The sequence below is a fragment of the Culex quinquefasciatus genome, chromosome 1, assembly GCF_015732765.1.
Source record: "Culex quinquefasciatus strain JHB chromosome 1, VPISU_Cqui_1.0_pri_paternal, whole genome shotgun sequence".
Taxonomy (NCBI): domain Eukaryota; kingdom Metazoa; phylum Arthropoda; class Insecta; order Diptera; family Culicidae; genus Culex; species Culex quinquefasciatus.
Genome location: NC_051861.1, coordinates 24844248 through 24865167, shown reverse-complemented (window position 1 = coordinate 24865167; position 20920 = coordinate 24844248). Strand labels below are relative to the sequence as shown.

At 39.6% G+C, this 20920-nt stretch overlaps 2 protein-coding genes across 2 annotated transcripts; both read left to right on the top strand.

Annotated features, from left to right (window-relative positions):
* Window positions 1-3515: 3515 nt before the first annotated feature.
* Window positions 3516-4695, top strand: LOC6031630 (phenoloxidase-activating factor 3). Its single transcript, XM_001842327.2, has 2 exons — window positions 3516-3822; window positions 3881-4695. Exons 1-2 carry the CDS (start codon window positions 3554-3556, stop codon window positions 4527-4529), a joined length of 918 nt encoding a protein of 305 aa, XP_001842379.2. The 5' UTR covers window positions 3516-3553; the 3' UTR covers window positions 4530-4695.
* A 3197-nt stretch (window positions 4696-7892) lies between these two features.
* Window positions 7893-15078, top strand: LOC6031629 (CLIP domain-containing serine protease 14D). Its single transcript, XM_001842326.2, has 4 exons — window positions 7893-8049; window positions 8109-8343; window positions 8507-8691; window positions 14621-15078. The coding sequence occupies exons 1-4, from the start codon at window positions 7983-7985 to the stop codon at window positions 15016-15018; spliced, it is 885 nt and encodes a 294-aa protein (XP_001842378.2). The 5' UTR covers window positions 7893-7982; the 3' UTR covers window positions 15019-15078.
* The last annotated feature ends 5842 nt before the right edge of the window (window positions 15079-20920 follow it).

Sequence of the window (20920 nt, the reverse complement as noted above, 5' to 3'; positions counted from 1 at the left end):
GAAACAAATTTATTACTTTTCATTTTAAATGTTTGACACTGTTGGCGTAGTAAAAAAACTCCCGGGTCCCGGGAATTCCCGGGAAATTGCCAAGTTTAACTCTCGATTCCCGGGAAATTGAAAATCTCGAGAATCGTCACCCTCTAGGTGTGGCCTATGTTCTATTTTAAAATTATTGAAGCGGGCAGCAAAAGGAAATTCTGATTCTAAAAAGTTGTTTCACAGGTAGGGGACGCTTTCTCGTCGACGGCCAAGTGGAATAACGCTGGACTGGAATAGATTTAGGTTTACATCGGAGTAATTTCCATTAGGGGAGATGGGGGTAAGACGGCCACCCTAAGGGAGAAGTCTTATAAAATTAACACTACAGATTATTTTGATCTCAAATCAGGTACATATTGTTCTACTAATAGTCCATTACAGAAATGACATAAATTAGTTGGTCTAAAAACCAATTTTCAATACTTTTCAGCAATTTTAAAAAAATAATTGAAATCGTATATATATGAAACACGCGGGGTAAGACGGCCACCCATGTGGGGTAAGACGGTCAGTGCTACAAACTAACTTGATAACTTTGCTAAATCCACCCAAATACCTACATGATTGGTTGAACAGACTTCTCTGAAAATCATGACTATTTTGGTTGAAAAAAACAAGTTTGCAAATGTGAAGAAAAATGTTATTCAACAAATTTTATATTTTGGCTATGTGAATTTCATGTTATTGCGATCACATTTCATGAAAAACTATGATTTTTTACACGAAAATATACCCAATTTAATGCAAATTAACTGGTTTGTGTATTTCAATTAGAATTAGTAAATCAAAATTATGTAAACAATATTGAATTAGCGACTTTTATTAAAAGTTTGAATGGATTTCATACTATTCAATGAATTTTGCTATATCAAAGTAAGGAATATTGACGAACCGGCAGTTAACAGCATTTTGATAAAAAATTGATAGTTTTATCGAAAGTATGTCAAATATGTCTTAAATATGCCTTAACAGTCTAAAATCCTTCAAAAATGCAACCTTTATCAAACCAAATTTACAAATAACGGGTGGCCGTCTTACCCCCCGTGGAGGTGGCCGTCTTGCCCGCAAATTACTAATTTTATAAAATATTTTTTGCAAATACCTCAACGCATTTTTTAAACTTTTTCGAGGGACATAATCTTGGGAAAACTTTAATTTAACATGAAAAAATATTTAAAGAAAGTATTACATAAAGTTACCTAATTAAAATGCTTAAGTTGTAAATCATCAAAATTACATCCAGTTTCAAGTAGAAAAAATATTTGTTTATATTGAGCTATTTTTATACTATTTCAAACAATAGGTTTGGCAAAGGTGACTCCATATGCATTATTTAGCATGAGGAACAGTATTGCTTAACATTTTAGTAATATTCATTAGTATACTTAGTAAAACAGTGGGGTGGCCGTCTTAACCCGCCTGGCCGTCTTACCCCCAGCTCCCCTATTTTTTGCTCATTACATCATATTTCAACATTACATTGAGTGAGTTTACATAAGAAACAGCAATTACGTGCTGTGTAAATTCACATATTTTTTTCTGTGTACTGCGACCAATACACCCGGGCTATCCAACTCCCAAAATCGACTACACACTTGTTGCAAGGATGTTGCTCAACCTCACATTGGCGGCCATAGTCCGCGGTCTCGACTTTGCCGAAGCGGACAAGATCAAGGAGCACGCGGAGATCATCCTTTCTATGGTGAAGAACGACTGCAAAGCTCCTGCAAGAATCTACGAGCAGTGCCAACTTGCGCAAGCTATGCTCAACAATCAAAAATTAGACAACGATATTTTTTTTTGTGATTCGATTATCCGAAGTGAAATTATTCCGAAGCCTTCCTATAATCGAATCTGGACTGTATTGCGTGTACATACACGAAAAAAGTGAGGTTAAATTTTGACCGACCAGCAAAATCAAATGGCGTACGCGAAACGTCATAAAGCTCTATTGAGCCGACCCTTTTGAGGTTATGCAAAAAATCAATCTTTTTTGTATATACAAAAAAAACTATACTTCACTTAACATATATATTAGGGTGTTTCAGCCAAACAAAAATGTTCTCAGAATCCGGCAAACCAAGGTTCTTCTAGTAGAGGATACCCATAGGGACTCTCATGCCAAATATCAGCCCATTTGGTTGAGAATTGGCCTGTCCCCAGCGGTTCAAAGTTTACATGTAAATTACTATGGGATTTTTGTGTTTTTCGTTCAATCGTTCCTACAGGTCTGGGGACAACATGGATTCACTCGGAATAAAGACAGGTGTGTAGGGGATGGTCCAATGAACAAGTTCCAGAAGGATTTAGGGTTGTCCATTCTGTCCCCAAGGTGCGCATTGGATCGACGTCCGGTGTCTCCAGAATCTACGATTCACCCTTCAAATGTTCGCATTGTCCTTAGTATGCTATGACGGCTAGCTGAAAATTAAGACGCCCCATGTCAGACGGTGAACACGTGGAGAAGCATCGATTGCATTATTATTAGAAAATCATCATGTTACGTTATTTGGAATAGTTCAAATTGTTACAGGAACATCAAAAAATATTTTTTTTTGCTTTAAAGTATGTTTCTGAGCAAAAACTTGAGTGAATGTTCTGCCACGTGTTCACCGTCCGATATGGGGCGTCGTAATTTTCAGCTAGCCGTCATAGCATACTAAGGACAATGCGTACATTTGAAGGGTGAATCGTTGATTCTGGAGACACCGGACGTCGATCCAATGCGCACCTTGGGGACAGAATGGACAACCCTAATTCCATCTGGAATTTGTTCATTGGACCGTCCCCTACACACCTGTCTTTATTCCGAGTGAATCCATGTTGTCTCCAGACCTGTAGGAACGATTGAACGAAAAACACAAAAATCCCATAGTAATTTACATGTAAACTTTGAACCGCTGGGGACAGGCCAATTCTCAACCAAATGGGCTGATATTTGGCATGAGAGTCCCTATGGGTATCCTCTACTAGGGGAACCTAGGTTTGCCTGATTCTGAGAACATTTTTGTTTGGCTGAAACACCCTAATATATATTCATTGCCATTTGATAGTAACATTTTTTTCGAATCGCCCGTACTCGCCCCCATCCAAAGCACTCCCTCCCGTTAGGAATGATCGTCGCCATTTTTTGTTTCGTACAATCCATTCGGATACACCCACTTTTCTGTAGCTCCCCACTTTGCTCGCTCACTGCAACTCCGTAGCCACCCCCAGGTCTCCCACCATCAACGGCGTCGCCACGCCAACTAGACCAAACTCTCTCGATCTTTCTCAGTTCAGCTTATGTACTCTTGCATTGAAGGAGTTTTCGCGCGCGCGTGCTCTCCTCAAACTTCCCATCAACACGTGGTTTGCTGCGATCCGAGCGCCGGCTAGGCTGCAACGTGCAAGACACACGTATTGCGTACAAGCCGAAGCCGGCTGAGTTGATTTTTTAACTCTTATCAAATCTCTGTTGAGTCCACTTTTTATGGGCAGACATTTAGTAATTGGCTATACATGAAGCAAAATGAACGTGCTTTGGATGGTTCTCTTTGCGGGGTTTGTCGGAGTCCTCGGAGACGATATTTTTGACGCGGAAAGTTGCGGTTCTAGCTTCTACAATGAAACGATTCGTCGCCCGACGTTGGCTCGACTTCGCGAATTTCCGTGGCTGGCCCGGCTTGGGTACCAAAAATCACCGGATGTAGCGCCAGAGTTTCACTTTCATGGGACTCTCATTCATCGGTATTACGCGGTGACCACTGTTTTCGCGGCCGACTATCTTGGAAAGTCTTTGTAAGTAGGTTGTAGATTAGTTCGGGAAGTCCCTAAAGTACAACCAAATTATTTTTAGAATGTTCGTGCGTCTTGGCGATTATCATACGTCCGACGAAAAGGACTGTCAGGAATTTGACGGTGAAGAAATATGTGCTCCACCCCCGCAGGATATTCCTGTCCTTTACGTCGTGAAACATCCGGAGCACAACCGTCCCCGTATGTCGCACGATTTGGTTCTGGTAAAATTCCAACAACCGGCTGACCTAACTACCGAGTACGTCCAACCGATTTGCCTTCCCTCACCGAACCTGCCTCTCTCCGAGGACGCCCCACTGTTCCTTTCCGCCTGGTGTGGCAGCGTCAAAACCGGCATCTCGGTAGTTCCCCGACAGTACCGGATGCAGCTCGCTCCCACAGCCGTCTGCACCGAGAAGCTGTCCCCGCATATCTCAATAACCCTGCACGAGTCGGAGTTCTGCGCTGCGCTAGATTTACCCAAGGATTCCACCCTCCCCAAGGAGGTCAGTCTCCGGGGAAGTACCGGAGCGCCACTGCAGATGCTCGACCGTACCGGAAAACGGTTCCAGCTGGTGGGAATGACCTCGGTCGGCGTGAAGAATGCCGCCCGGGACGTTCCGTACGTGTTTACGAATGTTCTGCAGCTGAGCGACTGGTTGCGGTCGACGGTGAACCGGGAGGAGCAGAAACGGGCGGGGAAGCTGTGAACCAGAAGGTGGCGCGAACTGGTTTTGGCATCATCCGACGAGCCGGGAGAGAAGAATTTGCGACGATTGCGTCAATTAGTGGGGAATTGTGAACCTGAGAGGAAATGATCGGTTTCGATTCGCCTGGTTGAGTGTGTAACAACACAAATAAAAATGCAGTTAATAGTTGGTTTTAAACAGTTTTAAGTCCCTTTTTGAACCTTGAACCTCAACACAACAACAAAACATCGGGGAGACATCGAATGTATGTTTTTTTTTTGTCAAAAACTCTTAGGGCAGTGCAAATTTTATTTATAGTTAATAAGTTATAATGACTAATGAGTTTGATTTTGCCTTCCTCACTGAGGTAAGGCTATAATCCTGCTCTAAAAATGAACTTTGTATAAAAACGTCGTAGACCCACCTTCATGTGTACATATCGGCTCAGAATCGAAAACTGAACAAATGTCTGTGTGTGTGTGTGTGTGTGTGTGTGTGTGTGTGTATGTATGTATGCGACCAACAAACTAGCTCATGTTTCTCGGCACTGGCTGAACCGATTTGACCCGAACCTTTTGCATTCGACTTGGTTTAGGGTCCCATGGATCGAGTTTTAAACAGATTGAAGTTTCGATAAGTAGTTCAAAAGTTATGTATAAAAATGTGTTTTCACATATATCCGGATCTCACTTAAATGTATGTAAACTATTTCCGGATCCACCATCCGACCCATCGTTGGTTAGGTTATCAAAAAACCTTTCCAATGAGTTCAAAACATTGATGATTTGGCAACCCTGTCTCGAGATATGGCCACTCAAGTGATATTTATGTACTTTTTATTCCAGATCTAAAAAATAGATGAATTTTTTGTACAATTCCATCATATCAGCCATTGTTGGTAATAAGTGAAGAAGGCTCCAACCACATAGGTGGATTAAGTTAGTTTTTAAATTGGTAACACTCCCAAATGAAAGTTGAACAACTTGTGCCATAGCTCAAAAAGGGCATTTTTGATCATCTAAAACATGTTGGCCAGATCTGAAGCATGAAGCATTTCAAATTTTAGCTGTATAAAATCATATTCATCTGACAAGTGCAATAAAATACCAAATTATCACTTATCAAAACAATATAATAAAAGTTCTTAGATGGCTGCAACCAGTGATGCCAGGTTGCCAGATTAATCTGGGAATGCCAGATTCATCAAGTGTCGGACAGAATAAAGATTCAATCTTCTCTGTGCGACAACTTTTTTATTAAAATGGACGAATTTAATTTAAAATAAAAAAATATGTTTTATTTAAAAAAAGTAAATTAAACGATTTTGAGGTCATGAGATCAGTTAAACCATCTAAATTTTACAAACTTATAAATCTATTCATATCCTTTCTCCTCTCCACCATTCAGAATTGTTAGATTTTCATCTGCCAGATTTTTCCAGATTTTTAATCGATAATTGGTAAGATTTTTCAAATTTTTACCTGGTAACCCTGGCCGCAACACAGATTAAGGCTAGTATGCTGATCGGAAGGAAAGGGGTCAAGAAACAGCTTTACGAACAGCAGAACAAAGGAGAGAGAGCGATTTCTTGGGGCTTTTCTTCACCCTCTCTGACTTGCTTGCGCTGCCGCTGCTGCCCATTTGATTTTTTTCTTGACCGGTTCCTTCCGAAGTGCGTATACCGCTTTACAGTTTAATTCCAGGGGGTGTTGTTTTTCCTTTTTTCAGAAATATTTAAAAATGATTTCAAATTAACTAAAAAAGCGTTTTCAAATCTCAAATTGCCCTTAAATTATTTTTTTCGAAAAAAATTGTTGCTATCTAGAATAATTTTAACGACATTTTTTTTATCTTTTATTTGATTAGATTTCCAATTATATCTGATAAATTGGCTTTTTTATAAATTTTTACTACCAATATTTTACGTCACTTTTATATAAAAAGTAGTAAAAATATATACAAAGTTAAAGTTGTTTATTCGTACCCAACAATTTTTTTTTTTAAATGTATATCTTTGGTAATAGAAAAAATACAAATATACAGCCATTCCACGTCAAAAAGGAAGTCTCCAAATCAAAAGTGCTCCGATTTGCCTCAAATTTGGAGTGGGGGTTCTTTGGCCCAAATAATTAGACCCATATTTTTTTGTTTGGCGATTAGGGTGATCCTATCTGAAATAGGGTGGTCCTAAAAATGGAATTTTTCGTCGATTTTCGCAAAAACCACATTTTTCAAAAAATCATATCTCCAGAACTGCTGAACCAATTTTAGAGCGCCACAATTCAAAAGAAAGGTTATCTGGGTACCAAAATTTTCATAATTGAAAGACGCAACTTTTGGTACCCTAACATGTATAGGTCATCGCTGAAATTTTCAAGTTATCGCAGTTTTAGTGAAAAAAGTTGATTTTTACCCGTTTTCGTCATTTTTCCATTTTTGCGCGCGGCGCGTCGAAAAACCCAGTTTTTATGTTCAAAAAATCATTTCTCCGAAACGTGTTAATGGATATTCGCAATTTTTTGATATGTTATGTAAAATATTACAAGGAATCAGGGAATAATATTTTCAGACATAGGCTCTTTGGTCCCGAGACCTTGAAATCGGCAAATGAAATTTTCATATGACCTTTTCAAATATTCAGCTAGTTTTTTTGGACCTCAACATATTTTTCCTTAAAAGCCCAACTATTAACCTTTCTTTCGAATTGTGGCGCTCTAAAATTGGTTCAGCCGTTCCGGAGATATGATTTTTTGAAAAATGTGGTTTTTGCGAAAATCGACGTAAAGCGCAATTTTTTGGATCACCCTATTTCGGATAGGACCACCCTAATCGCCAAACAAAAAAAATACGCGTCTAATTATTTGGACCAAAGAACCCCCACTCCAAATTTGAGCCAAATCGGAGCACTTTTGATTTGGAGACTTCCTGTTTGACGTGGAATGGCTGTATACCTAGTTTCGTCCAAATAAAAAAGAAACATAAAAATATATTTTCCAATAAATTTACTTATACTTAGGAGAGTTGCTCACAGTTTAGGCTGTCAAATCTAATGATACCTTTTAAACGCAATGAACTGTACCAAACAGTGAATAACATAAATACTTTACAGAACGCGAGAAAATAAATAAATTACCTAGGTGATGATCGCGTAAACGCAATAGAGCACCCCGACGTCGGTTGATCCAAGTGAGCGTTTTCAAAGGGTTCTTGTGTGTTGGCTCATTTGATTCTGAGAACTCATACAGGAAAATACAAACATATTTAATAGGACTTAGGACCACCCTAAGTCGAATTTATTATCAACCTTCCAACAGGGAATTCCCGCGCACACACACATGGACTTCGGGTCAGAACAAAACACCGCTCGGAGTTGATAAGAATAGAGATCGTGTGTCCCGTCCAAACCTGCTACTGCTTTAGTTGGGATCAGGTGATAGGTTTGAGTGGAGGTTTTTTGATTGTTTCGGTTGTAAAATGGCCAATTCGGTTGGTCAAGTTGGTGTTATTTTGTTGTTGATCGTTTCGTTGGTCCTTGCTGGTGGTAAGAATCTCATTTAAACCATGATAAATTGCCCAATAAGTAAACGTTGTTGTTTCCAGATTTCCACTTTCCCGACAAGGCTCAGCTAGAGTTGAGCGATGTGTTGAACAAGAATTGTGGCGATACGGTCTTCATGGATCGTGTTCGGCCTCCGGAGTCACGGCTACAGGAAACCCCCTGGCTGGCACTGTTTTACTACCCGGAAGATGCGGTCCACTTTTGCCATGGAACGCTAATCACGACGAGCCACGTCCTGACGACGGCCGTTTGCGCTAGCAATATGGTGCCAAACGAGTAAGTAATTAGTTCAAATTCGGAGCGTTTCAGCTTCAAATCCTTTGCAACTCTGGGTTTTGTCGAATTCGGACAATCAGCGAAAGGTCGCAAAGGTGCCTGATAAGCGCGCAGTGTAGTCTGCTTGCAATAGCAGTTCATGAATATATTTTTTCGGTTTTAGATCCGAGGTCAGTCTGGGCGAGTACGATTTGGGAACCGACCAGGATTGCGAGGAAACAAAGTGTTCCGATGCAACAGTGCGGAGGCGTGTTCAGCAGGTGTTTTCCCACCAGGGTTACAATCAGGATAGCTTCGAGAATGACATTGCCATTGTGCAGCTGGACCAGGAGGTGGCGCTAAGTGATTGTGAGTACCATTTTCGTTAACTTGATTTAATTTTTATAAAGTTTAATACCACCAACACAAAACAACAAGTATTTTTCGAAGCATTCTGTTATTATTTTCCATTATGTTATTTTTTTTGTTTGGACAATAAGTTTAAACATGGAATCAAAATTTAAACAATAAAATGGGCCAAGCAATAAACTTGAAAATTAAGTTGATCAAAATGATAAGGATTAGATTTTAAGCTGTTCTTTTCAACGAGGAGCCTGACTTTTGAAGTTTCTTGGTTTTTTTGCCTTCCTCACTGAGGTAAGGCTATAATCCTGCTCTAAAAATGAACTTTTTATTAAAAGCTCGAAGACCCACCTTTATATATACATATCGACTCAGAATCGAAAACTGAACAAATGTCTGTGTGTATGTGTGTGTGTGTGTGTGTGTGTGTGTGTGTGTGTGTGTGTGTGTGTGTGTGTATGTGTGTGTGTGTGTGTGTGTGTGTGTGTGTGTGTGTGTGTGTGTGTGTGTGTGTGTGTGTGTGTGTGTGTGTGTGTGTGTGTGTGTGTGTGTGTGTGTGTGTGTGTGTGTGTGTGTGTGTGTGTGTGTGTGTGTGTGTGTTCAAAAATCTTGCCAAGTTTTCTCAGCACTGGCTGAACCGATTTTGATCGAATCAGTTGCATTCGACTTGGTTTAGGGTCCCATACATCGCTATTGAATTGTTTGAAGTTTCGATAAGTAGTTCAAAAGTTATGTATAAAAATGTGTTTTCACATATATCCAGATCTCAATTATATGCATGTAAACGATGTCCGGATCCATCATCCAACCCATCGTTGGTTAGGTAATCAAGAGACCTTTCCAACGAGTCCACAACATCGAAGATCTGGCAACCCTGTCTCGAGTTATGACCACTTAAGTGATATTTATGTACTTTTTTGAAGCCGGATCTTACTTAAATGCATGTAAACGATGTCCGGATCCATCATCCGACCCATCGTTGGTTAGGTTATCAAGAGACCTTTCCAACGAGTCCACATAATTGAAAATCTGGCAACCCTGTCTCGATGACAACTTAAGTTATATCTGTGTACTTATTTTTCTGGACCTAAAAAAATAGCTGAAATATGTGTCCAAACCAATATTACCCATTGTTGGTATAAAGTGAGGAAGGCATCAACCACATCTAGGTGGATTAAGTTAGTTTTTATCTATGAATTTCAGATGTAGAGGAAGTTGCTGTCAGAGGCAAACTTATGGGAAATTGGACGAGCTTTCCGGTAAAAATATTTACGAGACTGAAAAACCAAGTCTGTCATATAGAAATTGCCAAAAACCACAAAAAAAAACCCATTTTTTCATCATTTTTATTTTTAAAACCGCTGTATCTTCCCAAGGATTGGACATAGGACAATGGTCAATATAGAGACTTTTATGTAAAATTGTCTGGGGAATCGATTCCCACTATGGGGTTTTTAAAATTTTGACGTTTAGACCACTTTTCAAAAAAACAGTTTTAGTAAATGATTTTTGTATTTTTTAGGAGAGACATACCATCCTGCATTTTTCGTCAGTCTTTTGGTAACATCTTAGGCTATTTCCTCAAAAATTTTGAACGAAAAAAAATCGTGACAACGCCTTTAAATTTAAGTTTTAGACCTAAAAATCAAAAAATCTCATAGAAGTGGCGTGTATTTTTGTTTCAGTGTATTTTTTTCAGAAAGCCCGTCCAATTTCCTACAAGTTTGTCTTTGACCACTTTTAGATACGACGCAATGGCTTCGAGATACAGTAATTTTTAATTTGCAAAATACAAAAATATTTAAATACCTTACGCCCTTCTCAAATGTTATTTTCTAGTACTATTGGCTCCATGTATGGCTTATATAGGCCTGGGATAACATGTCTAAAAAGTTTCATTGAAATCGGAGAGGGTCGGGTACAAAAGTATCAGAAAAATTCCTGATTTGAGCTGGAATTGCTCTTATACGAACCCAACGCAACAAAGAGCACCTCGATCCGACGCTCCTTACTGAACTGATTCGCGTTCGAACAAAACCATCGAAATTTTTTATATATATAGAAGAGAAGATGACTTTTTTAAATCGCTAATAACTTTTCAGGAGCGAGTTTTACAGCTTTTGTATGTTCTACAAAGTTGTAGATTATTAAATTTTCAATAAGAATCTCACTTTTGGGAGTATTTTGATGGAAGTAGCGCACCGTGCAGGCCAAACTGTAACGAAATTGGGTTTTCCATACATTTTTTTCGATTTTTTCGCATACAAACTTCACCTTTCAGTATCAATGGGTAAATGTTAATCGATTTTGCTCATATTTAGCTCAAGGAACAATATTCAGCTTGTGGAGCGAGGTTTTGAGGAAAAGTCCCATATTCGGGGCACCCTAGTGTAGCTATATTTATTTAAATTTTGGGTATCAAAATCAAACAACAGGTGCGATACTAAAAAGCTCGTCGGTGACTCGTACTGATCGCGGTACATTCGTCTTCTCGGGAGAAGAATCAGATTCTTTCCCTTCCGACTTCTTCTTCAAAAGCAGTCGCTGGGAACGGAGTCGTTCTTAGAGATCGACCTTCCTCGTTCACTCCAGTCTAGAGCGTCCAATTTCCCGGGGTTACATAATTCCCGGGAAACGGGAGATTTTCAACAAATTTCACGGGAAATTCGAAATTTTAACGAAAATTATTTTGATTAATATTTTGCAACAAAATTGTATAGAACAGTAACTTTAATGTCCAAAATGAGTGTGAGGATCAATTAATGGCTCGAATGCTTTTAAAAAATCATGCAACCTTGAGAAAATATTATAAATTTTCTTATTTTTTATGCTGTCTTCAAATCGTACCAAATCAAAAAAAAAAAAATATTGGTATTTTTTGTTGAGAATTATTTTTTTAATCAAAGTTTTTGAACAGTGAAAATCTATGCTCTAAACGTGAAATTGCTTTTAAATTTTTCTCAGTGACTATTGACGGTGAAATGAAAAAAATATCATGCAGGAATAATGTTTTTCATGGCAAATTGCTTATTTCAGAACAAGTATTTTCAACTTGTGAATAAATAGATAATCATGGAATTGCCCTAAAAATCTATTTTCTATTTAACTTGAAACATTATTTTAAGAATCCAAACTCAAAGTTTTACAATATTTGAAGCGAGTTTTTGAAATATGGTTGCATTGTTTGGGTAAATTTCTTATGAAGTTGTTTTTTAATGATTTTTCATGGTCCCATTTATGGTATGATTTTAGTTATATGGTTATGTGGCCTAATCAATTAATAACATTAAAATAATTTTCATGGTGTAAAATTGGTTGAAATTAAACGATATTTTTTTTCATATTGAAAATTTATAATTTCAAACAGTTATTTCTAGAATACTTTTAAACAAATTCTTCTTGAACAATTCTTTTTGAAAAATTTAATTAAATTTTTGTCCAATTTGGTCAAGGTAAACAAAAGTGGTGAATATCTTATTTTCAATTGATATACAAAAAAAAAATCGTTGGAATAGGTTGTCGAAAATATAATAGGAAATATTCATTCCATAATATCGTAATTAGCGTAATAGCGTAAATAGCGTAAATTTTGACAAGAAATTTATAGCTGATTAGTTCAATATGAACCGTAGATTGAAATAAATTATATTATAATCAAATAAAGTTCTTTAATTATTATTTTTTGTATGATTTTATAACATTGGTGCCAAAAAGGTAGGAAAATGTATATTTCCGTTTGTATTTCGGTAAAATTACAAATTTCTCGGGAAACGGCAAATATTTTTTGTGCCCGGAATTCCCGGGAGTTTTTTTTTGCCTGGACGGGAAATTGGACAATCATATCTCCTAAACCAGCTTTTTTACCATCACGTTTATGGCTCAAACGATGTATTTTTTAGTCCCCTAAAACATATACAAACAAATTCAAAGATACATGTTTAAAGAATTCACCTTTTAGTCATGAAAATATAAATAAAAAACGTTACTTAATCCACCATTAGGCGGTTGGCGCCTTCCTCACATTTAAAGAGTGCTATCCAAAATGCAAAAAGTGCGTAAATATCACTTAAGTGCTTATAACTTCTGATAGGGTTGTTAGATCTTCAATGTTTTGGACGCGTTAGAAAGGTCTTTTGAATACCTATCCTACGATAGGTCGCATGAGAGACAGCATATTCATCGAAATATCTGAGATCCAGCCACGAAAAAGTGCGTAAATAACACTTAAGTGCTTATAACTTTTGATAGATTTGTCAGATCTTCAATGTCTTAGACGTGTTGGAACGGTCTTTTAAATACCTTTCTGAAAATGTATAGCATAAGGGGTTTTCTTACAAAAACAACCCTTTTTACAATCTTCTGGACTTTTGTTAAAATCGTTTTTTTAGCATAACTTTTGAAGTACTTAACTAAACTGCATAATTTTAATAGCGACTTATGGGACCCCAAGACGGATCGAATGACGCCAAAACGGACAAAATCGGTTCAGCCAATGTAGAGATAATCGAGTGACAATTTTTTGATCAACATCCCACCACACACACAGACATTTGCTCAGAATTTGATTCTGAGTCGATAGGTATACATGAAGGTGGGTCTTTGAGGTCTAATTGAGAAGTTCATTTTTCGAGTGATTTCATAGCCTTTCCTCAGTAACGTAAGGAAGGCAAAAACGTTACTTAATCCACCATTAGGTGGTTGGTGCCTTCCTCACATTTAGAGTGTAATGCTAGGTAATATCTGAGATCCGGCCTCCAAAATGTTCATAAATAACACTTAAGTGCTTATAACTTTTGATAGGGTTGTCAAATCTTCAATCTACTGAACTCGTTGGAAAGGTCTTTTGATTACCTATCCAACGACAGGTCGCATGATAGATTCGGGCAACGTTTTTGTCAAAATATCTGAGATACGGCCTCCAAAAAGTTCAAAAATAACACTTGAGTGCTTATAACTTTTGATAGGGTTTTCAGATCTTCAACCTTTTGAGTTCGTTGAAAAGGTCTTTCGAATACCTTTCTAAAAATGTATCACATGACGAGGTTTCTTACAAAAACCACCCTTTTTACAATCTTCCGGACTTTTGTTAAAATCGTTTTTTTAGCATAACTTTTGAAGTACTTAACTAAACTTTTTCATTTTCAATAGCGACTTATGGGACCTCAGTACGGATCAAATGAGACCAAAACGGTCCAAATCGGGTCAGCCAGTGCCGAGATAACTCAGTGCAATTTTTTTTGATCAACATCCCACCACACACACAGACATTTGCTCAAAATTTGATTCTGTGTCGATATGTATACATGAAGGTGGGTCTAGGAGGTCAAATTAAGAATTTCGTTTTTCGAGTGATTTTATAGCCTTTCCTCAGTAAGGTGAGGAAGGCAAAAATGGTATTTTTTCTGTGTACCTATTTTTTTTTGAAAAGTCTACAATATGATCCTAAAGCCCAGTATAAATTTTAACTGATCACTTTTTGTCATTTTAATGCAAAAAAAAAGACAAGACAACATTTTTTTCGATGGATCAACTGTGGTCCCTTTGGAACAAGCTTTTCTGTCAAGAAGGGCGCGAAGTTTTTTAAATTGATTTAAGAGTTTACCACATTTTTTAACAGCCTGAATTAAACTGATGATTTAACAAAAAAATAAAAATATCACAAACTTCACAAAACCATAACTATGCTTGGGTTCATGGGTTTAAGCATTTGATAGTTTTTTTTTCGTTGAAAGTATGCATTCTGAAGAAATCCAAGTTCATTTAACACATATATGAGAGAAAAGTGTTCAGAATTTGTAAAAATTAGAGGTTAATGTCATTCTACATTTTTATCACAAATTTTAAACTTGGGATTTGGATTTTGTATATTACCATGATAATGCCCTATAATTAACTGCTCACCATAAATCACATGAATTATTTCCCATCCTTTCAGCAATTAAACCAATCTGTCTCCCGTTGCTCAAGTTCGATGTGGGCAAGGTCAACCTGCCGTTCGTGTACAACACATTGTGGACGAGCAAACCGCGGCCCCAGCAGTACTGGATGCGGTACGTCGAACTGGCAGCTTGCCGGGCCCAGATCGGACACAAGATCGACCTGAACGAGGGCCAAATCTGCGCCGGAAGTTACACCAACCAGATCATCGAGATGGTCGGCGGTGCCGGGTCCGCTCTGGAAGTCGAGTACCACGACCGGTTCTACCAGGTGGCCATGCTGTCGATTGGACTGCTGGACGCCGAACCGGGCACTCCGTACGTGTACGTCGACATCCCGCGGTACATCAAGTGGATCCACGACACGGTCAAGAACAGCACCGAGGCTGAGAATTGAGAATTTTAACTTTTTTTTTCTTTGACATTTCAATAAAGAACTCCGCTGAAAACGGTAAAATTAGTGATTGTGTCGATGACATTTCTTTCCGTTTCTGGATCGGTCGAGAATAGAACCGAAACCTCGGGACGACGACCAAACGAGTGGTGTGGGGCCAGACGACAAGAAAAACTTTCAAAAAATAAAAATAAAATCGTCATCGCCGTCGTCGTGAACTTGTAGTACCATTAGCCAACAACAACAGCAGCATCAACAGACGGTGGAGGCCGGAAAACCGGTTCTTCATTCCAGAACGAGATTCCGTCCGCCGAATTGAGTTGTCCGCGGCGACGAAGGCCAGCCGAAGACGATGGGGACGCAGAAGTCGAAAGTCGCCGTAAGTAGTTGGCTGGCTGGCTGGTTGGGGAAGAACGCATTTTGAAACGCAGACTCTTGGTGGGAGACTTGGATAGTGCAGGCGAGGAGCCATTCCGGGGTCGACTCAAAATAGGGTTATCGGTAATTAGATTTTTTTTTTCAAATTGATGTAAAGCTTTGCTCATGTTTTTACAATAATTTAGCAAGTTTCTTATAGCAAAACAAAAAAAAGTTAGATTAAAATTGTATTTTTTGTCGTTTTCAACATTATTATTTAAACTATCGAGCTGTCAAATCGCAACATGGAGTTAAAGTTTCTGTGCAGTTGCTGTGAAGCTTACCAAGGCTTTTCAAAAAAAATTAACTCCATGTTGCACGCACACACTCTCACTTTTAATTTCTCGATAATGTTTTCAAAATATGTTTTCGAGTAAATCATCAAATTTTACAAATGATTAAAAAATAGGGAAAACTTCGATTAATTCTTTTTTCCAAAATTCAAATTGGGCAATAAGGTAAACAGGTAGTCGGCACTACCGCCTCCAGAATATGACAAATCCGATTATGATCATCATCGTCATTTTCACTGCCACAGCCAGCCTCCGCCCAACCCCGCTCGAGATCAGGTTCCGAGAACGCGACTTATTAGCGGCAAAATTTCAAACAAGAGGCAGCCCAAAAATCCCGCAATCACATGATGAGCACCGTATTAGTGTCAACCGGGGCGGCGGGTTTTGGCCTCTTGGCTGGAAGCCGCAGCCGCCGCCGCGTTGGACGCGAAGTGAAAAGGACACAAACATGAAGAATTCCACCGTAAATTACGGCTACCGTGTTGGGTTGACCCACCTGCGGGGATCGTGCACTTGTTTTTTTTGCACGCCACGATACCTCACTAATTGTCATACCATCCAAGGAGCCTTGGCGTAAACCTTGAACTCGAACAAATTGGTCCGTGTCGGTTGGAATGTGGAACGCCTACTTTGTTTCAAAATAAAAGGTGCTAATCTAGTCCAGGAGGAAGCACCAGCTTTTCTCCCTCAAATTGACAAACAAGGCTCGGGGGCGATTAGCGGACGTTTCCAGGACACGAACCCCCCGTCTTGGCGAGAGATTCCGTGACTGTCAAAGCGACGAACCCGCGCCCGCAAACATGGGTGCTAATTTGGCAGCTTTTGTCGCTAGTTTGCGGCCCGGTTCCGCGATGGTCGTAATTTTCGGGGTCTCGTCGCCACATCAGCTGCCGTGTGGCCAGGCAGCGCGCCTAATGGACGATACGATTAGGTGCCGGTCGTCGTCGTCCCGCGGGGCTCTTATCTCGTCGGGGACATTCTTTTCTTCTTTGGCTTGCTTTGTTTTACGACGTTTTTAATTAAGATGGCAACACAGCCGATGGACACTCAAAGTGGTAACTTGATTTAGTCTTAAGTCGAGCGGGAATTTGGTGCAGAGACAAAAGGAGAAAGAGGAGAAATCCTTGTCCACATCACAATAAACTTTGATAAGGGTTGTTCTATGGCATTTTAAATGCCAATTAAGTGTTTCACGAGGCAGCGGAAATCTTTGAATCACTTTCAGATTCATTCACAGGAAATAACAACAAAAATGGCGTCTATGGGAATCGATCCTGTGATCTTTGATTTATTAGTACCGTGCTTATCAATGTCGGCCAGCACGACTCGAAGAGGTATGTGTGATCGAACGACAATAAATGCCACTTAGTGGGGTCAAATAATTAGTTCAAATACGTAGATTGCAAATTTGAACCAATAAATTTTAAATATGTTCTATAGATACGTTTAATTTACCCTAAAAAAGAATATAAAGTATGTACGCATTGTAGGAAATTGTAGCCCACATTTTTTAGTGGACTTCATACCAATACATGTCCCAAATAAACTCGTAATTTGATCTCGAAGGAAAAGCTTTATCAAACTCTCGTAAATTTATCCACTAAAACAGTGTGCACAAATTCTTTTTAATTACGTTCACGTGCAGTTTTTTTTCCTCCTCCTTGATCCGAAATGTTTCACTCTTATTAAAAGCAATAAAAATCGAAAGATAACTGTGCACCTCCCGGTCGCGGGACACTGCAAATGCGTCAAGTGGGACCACCTGCGAAAGCTGCGCGGACCTCTCAATCAACATAAAAATGACAGTTGTTCCCGAAAGTGCACTTCAATTAACAAAATATGTCCGCATGTCCGCGCGACGCACAGATCGATAACGGAGGATCAACGAGGTCAAATTTAAAAAAAAAATGAACAACCCAGTCTCCCCAAGCGCCCGAAAGGTAGGCCATGCGCGCTACACGCGAAATGTCAACGGGTCAGAACTTCCGTCCGCACTGCATCAACGGTAATCACGGCCCTCGATCGATTGCTTCATCTCGGTGTCGCAGTAATGCGTCTTTTCTCGGGCGGCCTTTTTCCCACAGGGCAATTCCACAAATTACGAACCCTGTTCGACGTGGCTGCGCCAAATGAGTTCATTATGTCTGGAATTAAGCATCTCATTGGGATAATTTATCTCCAATCACCCAATAATTACACCCGAAATGGAATATAAACTTTCCCCTTCTGCGAAAATTAAAAACTACCCATCGAATTTATTCAAATTAACTTCCCACTGCTGGCTGGTTCACCCCGACCTTTTTGCAAGGAAGAGAAGGAGGAGGAAAGCTTTGGGCAATCGATTTTCGCGAAACAAAGTTTCGGAACGATCACAATTTATCGTCCACGGAGCCGCCGTGGGGCCACGCGGTTCGAAACAAGTTTATTTGCGCACCCGAGCAATGCCCAAAACGAACCCTCGAGGAACCCTTGCGTTTCCAGTAAGGATGCTTAACAATTAATTAATATATTTCTAAATTCTAAAAAAATAAATCAAGGAATATGATCAAATCAACCCATCTCTCTTTAACGGACTTTTGTGGTTTCTATAGAGGTTTTTACGTGCGCAGCTGTGGATGGCGATGTGCTGGAGGAGGTGAGCGAATTCGTGTACTTGGGATCGCTGGTAACGGCCGACAACGACACCAGCTTAGAGATCCGGACTCGTATCCACTCCGCGAATCGCGCCTACTTTGGATTACGGAAAACCTTGACATCTGATCGAGTGCAACGCGCCACGAAGCTGACCCTGTACAAGACACTGATTAGACCGGTTGCCCTCTATGGCCACGAGACCTGGACGCTGCGGCAAGAGGACGAACGAGCCCTTGGAGTTTTCGAACGGAAGGTGCTGCGAACGATCTACGGTGGAGTACGTACAGCTCAGAACGAGTGGCGAAGGCGCATGAACCACGAACTGCACGCGCTGCTGGGAGAACCGACCATCGTCACCCTGGCGAGAATCGGGAGGCTCAGGTGGGCCGGCCATGTCGCGAGGATGGACGAAGACCATCCTGTCAGGATGCTCTTTGACCGCGCGCGACCGGATGGCGGCACTGGCCGAAGAGCAGGAGCGCAGCGTGCACGATGGGGTAATCAGATCGAGGCGGACCTAAGAAAGATCTGCAACCTAGGAGACTGGCGAGCTGCAGCCCAGAACCGAGCAACATGGAACAACCTTCTTGATACAGCACGGGCACCGCGTCTGGTGTTCTAAGCTGTTTGGTATGGTATGGTATGTATTTACGTGCGCATGTTTTGCGTGGACCGGGGACCGTGATGTAGGGGTAAGTGTGATTGCCTCTCACTCAGTCGGCTTGGGTTCGATCCCAGACCGGGCCGGTGGCATTTTTCGAGACGAGATATGTCTGGCCAGCAAAATCAAATGGTGCGCTAGTATGCGTACGCGAAACCTCATAAAGCTTTATTGCAAGTTTCTGCTCGAACCTTAGGAGTCCAAAGGCTTGAATGGAGAGAGCGCCCAAACCTCCAGGATTCGAGCTGATGACCTTTGGAGTGCGAGTCAAACCACCGCCAGCGATTCCATCGGAATATGCTTGGTTTGGTGTGTTGTTTGTCTTTATAGCAGGGAGACGACTCCTACACCTGGAATGACTTAACGGCCTAACAACAACCAAGGCCGGGACCGACGTTTTACTTCCTCATCCGATGAAATGTTGGAGCAGATGGGTATCGAACCCATGATTTTCCGCTTACGAAGCGGACAGCTTAACTATTCAGCCAAGTCTGCTGTCAAGGAATATGACTAAAATGTGGTTTTTATTCAGCAATTTCACCACAAATAGGCAGGATTAGAGGGTGACGATTCTCGAGATTTTCAATTTCCCGGGAATCGAGAGTTGAATTTGGCCATTTCCCAGGAATTCCCGGGACCCGGGAGTTTTTTTTCACTATGCCAATAGTGGCAAAATTTAAAAAGAAAAGTATTAAATTTGTTATTTATTCGTTAAATTAAGTATACTCACAATTTTTAGGAACTATATAGTTTACTATAATTGTTTTAAAATGTTTATGAATCATAATTCGCAATGAGTGACTTTTCAAATCTTGCACAAACTTGTTCCATGAACTTCTTATTATTAAAATTTCCCAGTATCGAGATTTTTACAATATGATAAAGAACGACTCAAAACAACAATTTAATTTTTTTCATCCTTTTTAAGGTCAACTGTAAATTTTAGTTGAAGATATATTTACAGTTATCAGGAAAACCGGAGTATTCACAATTGGCGTACCTTAACTTTATAAAGATTACCGCTCCAGAGTTTAATATTGAGGTTGACGTGAAACATAAAATTACATCGCTTTGACATCAAAAAAGAAATTACCTTGAAAATTAACTTAGGTACTTAGAATTTAAAAAAATAAGGATTGCTATGCTCGAGAGAAGATATGGAATTTGAACTTATCTTGAAAAAGCTTTTACCTCTTAGAAATAATAAATAAAAATAATATTTCTAGAGTTTTCTTCATAACGCCCTATAAACACTCTGGATTTATAAAATAGAAAACATTAAATTTCATTTCTGGGGTGTAACTGCAGAGTATGTTTTAAGGTAAATTTTGGGGTCCACATTTTTTTGGCTTCTCTCGATTATAGTTATTGGAATTTTTGACAAGTTAAAATTTAAAAAATAAAAAAATATGAATAGGAAGATTAGAGAAGCATTGGTTTATTTGAATTTGAACATCGAACATTAAACATCCAATGTTCCAAAAAAATTTGATTTTTTCAAATAATTCTTGATTAGTTTATATAATTTTGCTTCAATATTTATAAGTTAAAAAATTCCCGGGAGTCTCGACCGAATTTCCCGGGAATCGAGAGGTCCATTTTCCGGCATTTTTTTCCCGGGAATTCCCGCTCGTCACCCTCTAGGCAGGATTCGCATTAGAAGAGTTCCGCTTTGGCTCAAATTTGGCATGGCCAAAGTATTCAGACATGTGGGTCATTCCACCTCAAACCCAGTCACGACGTTCAAGCAGGATTCTAGCAGAGTTCTTACAGGGCTGGATATTCTTACAGCATTCTAGCAGAAATGTTCTACCATTCTAGCAAGATTCTGTCAGCTTTCCAGCTCTGCTAGAATATTTCGTCACTGGGAACGTACGTCATTTTTTATTTATAACATTCA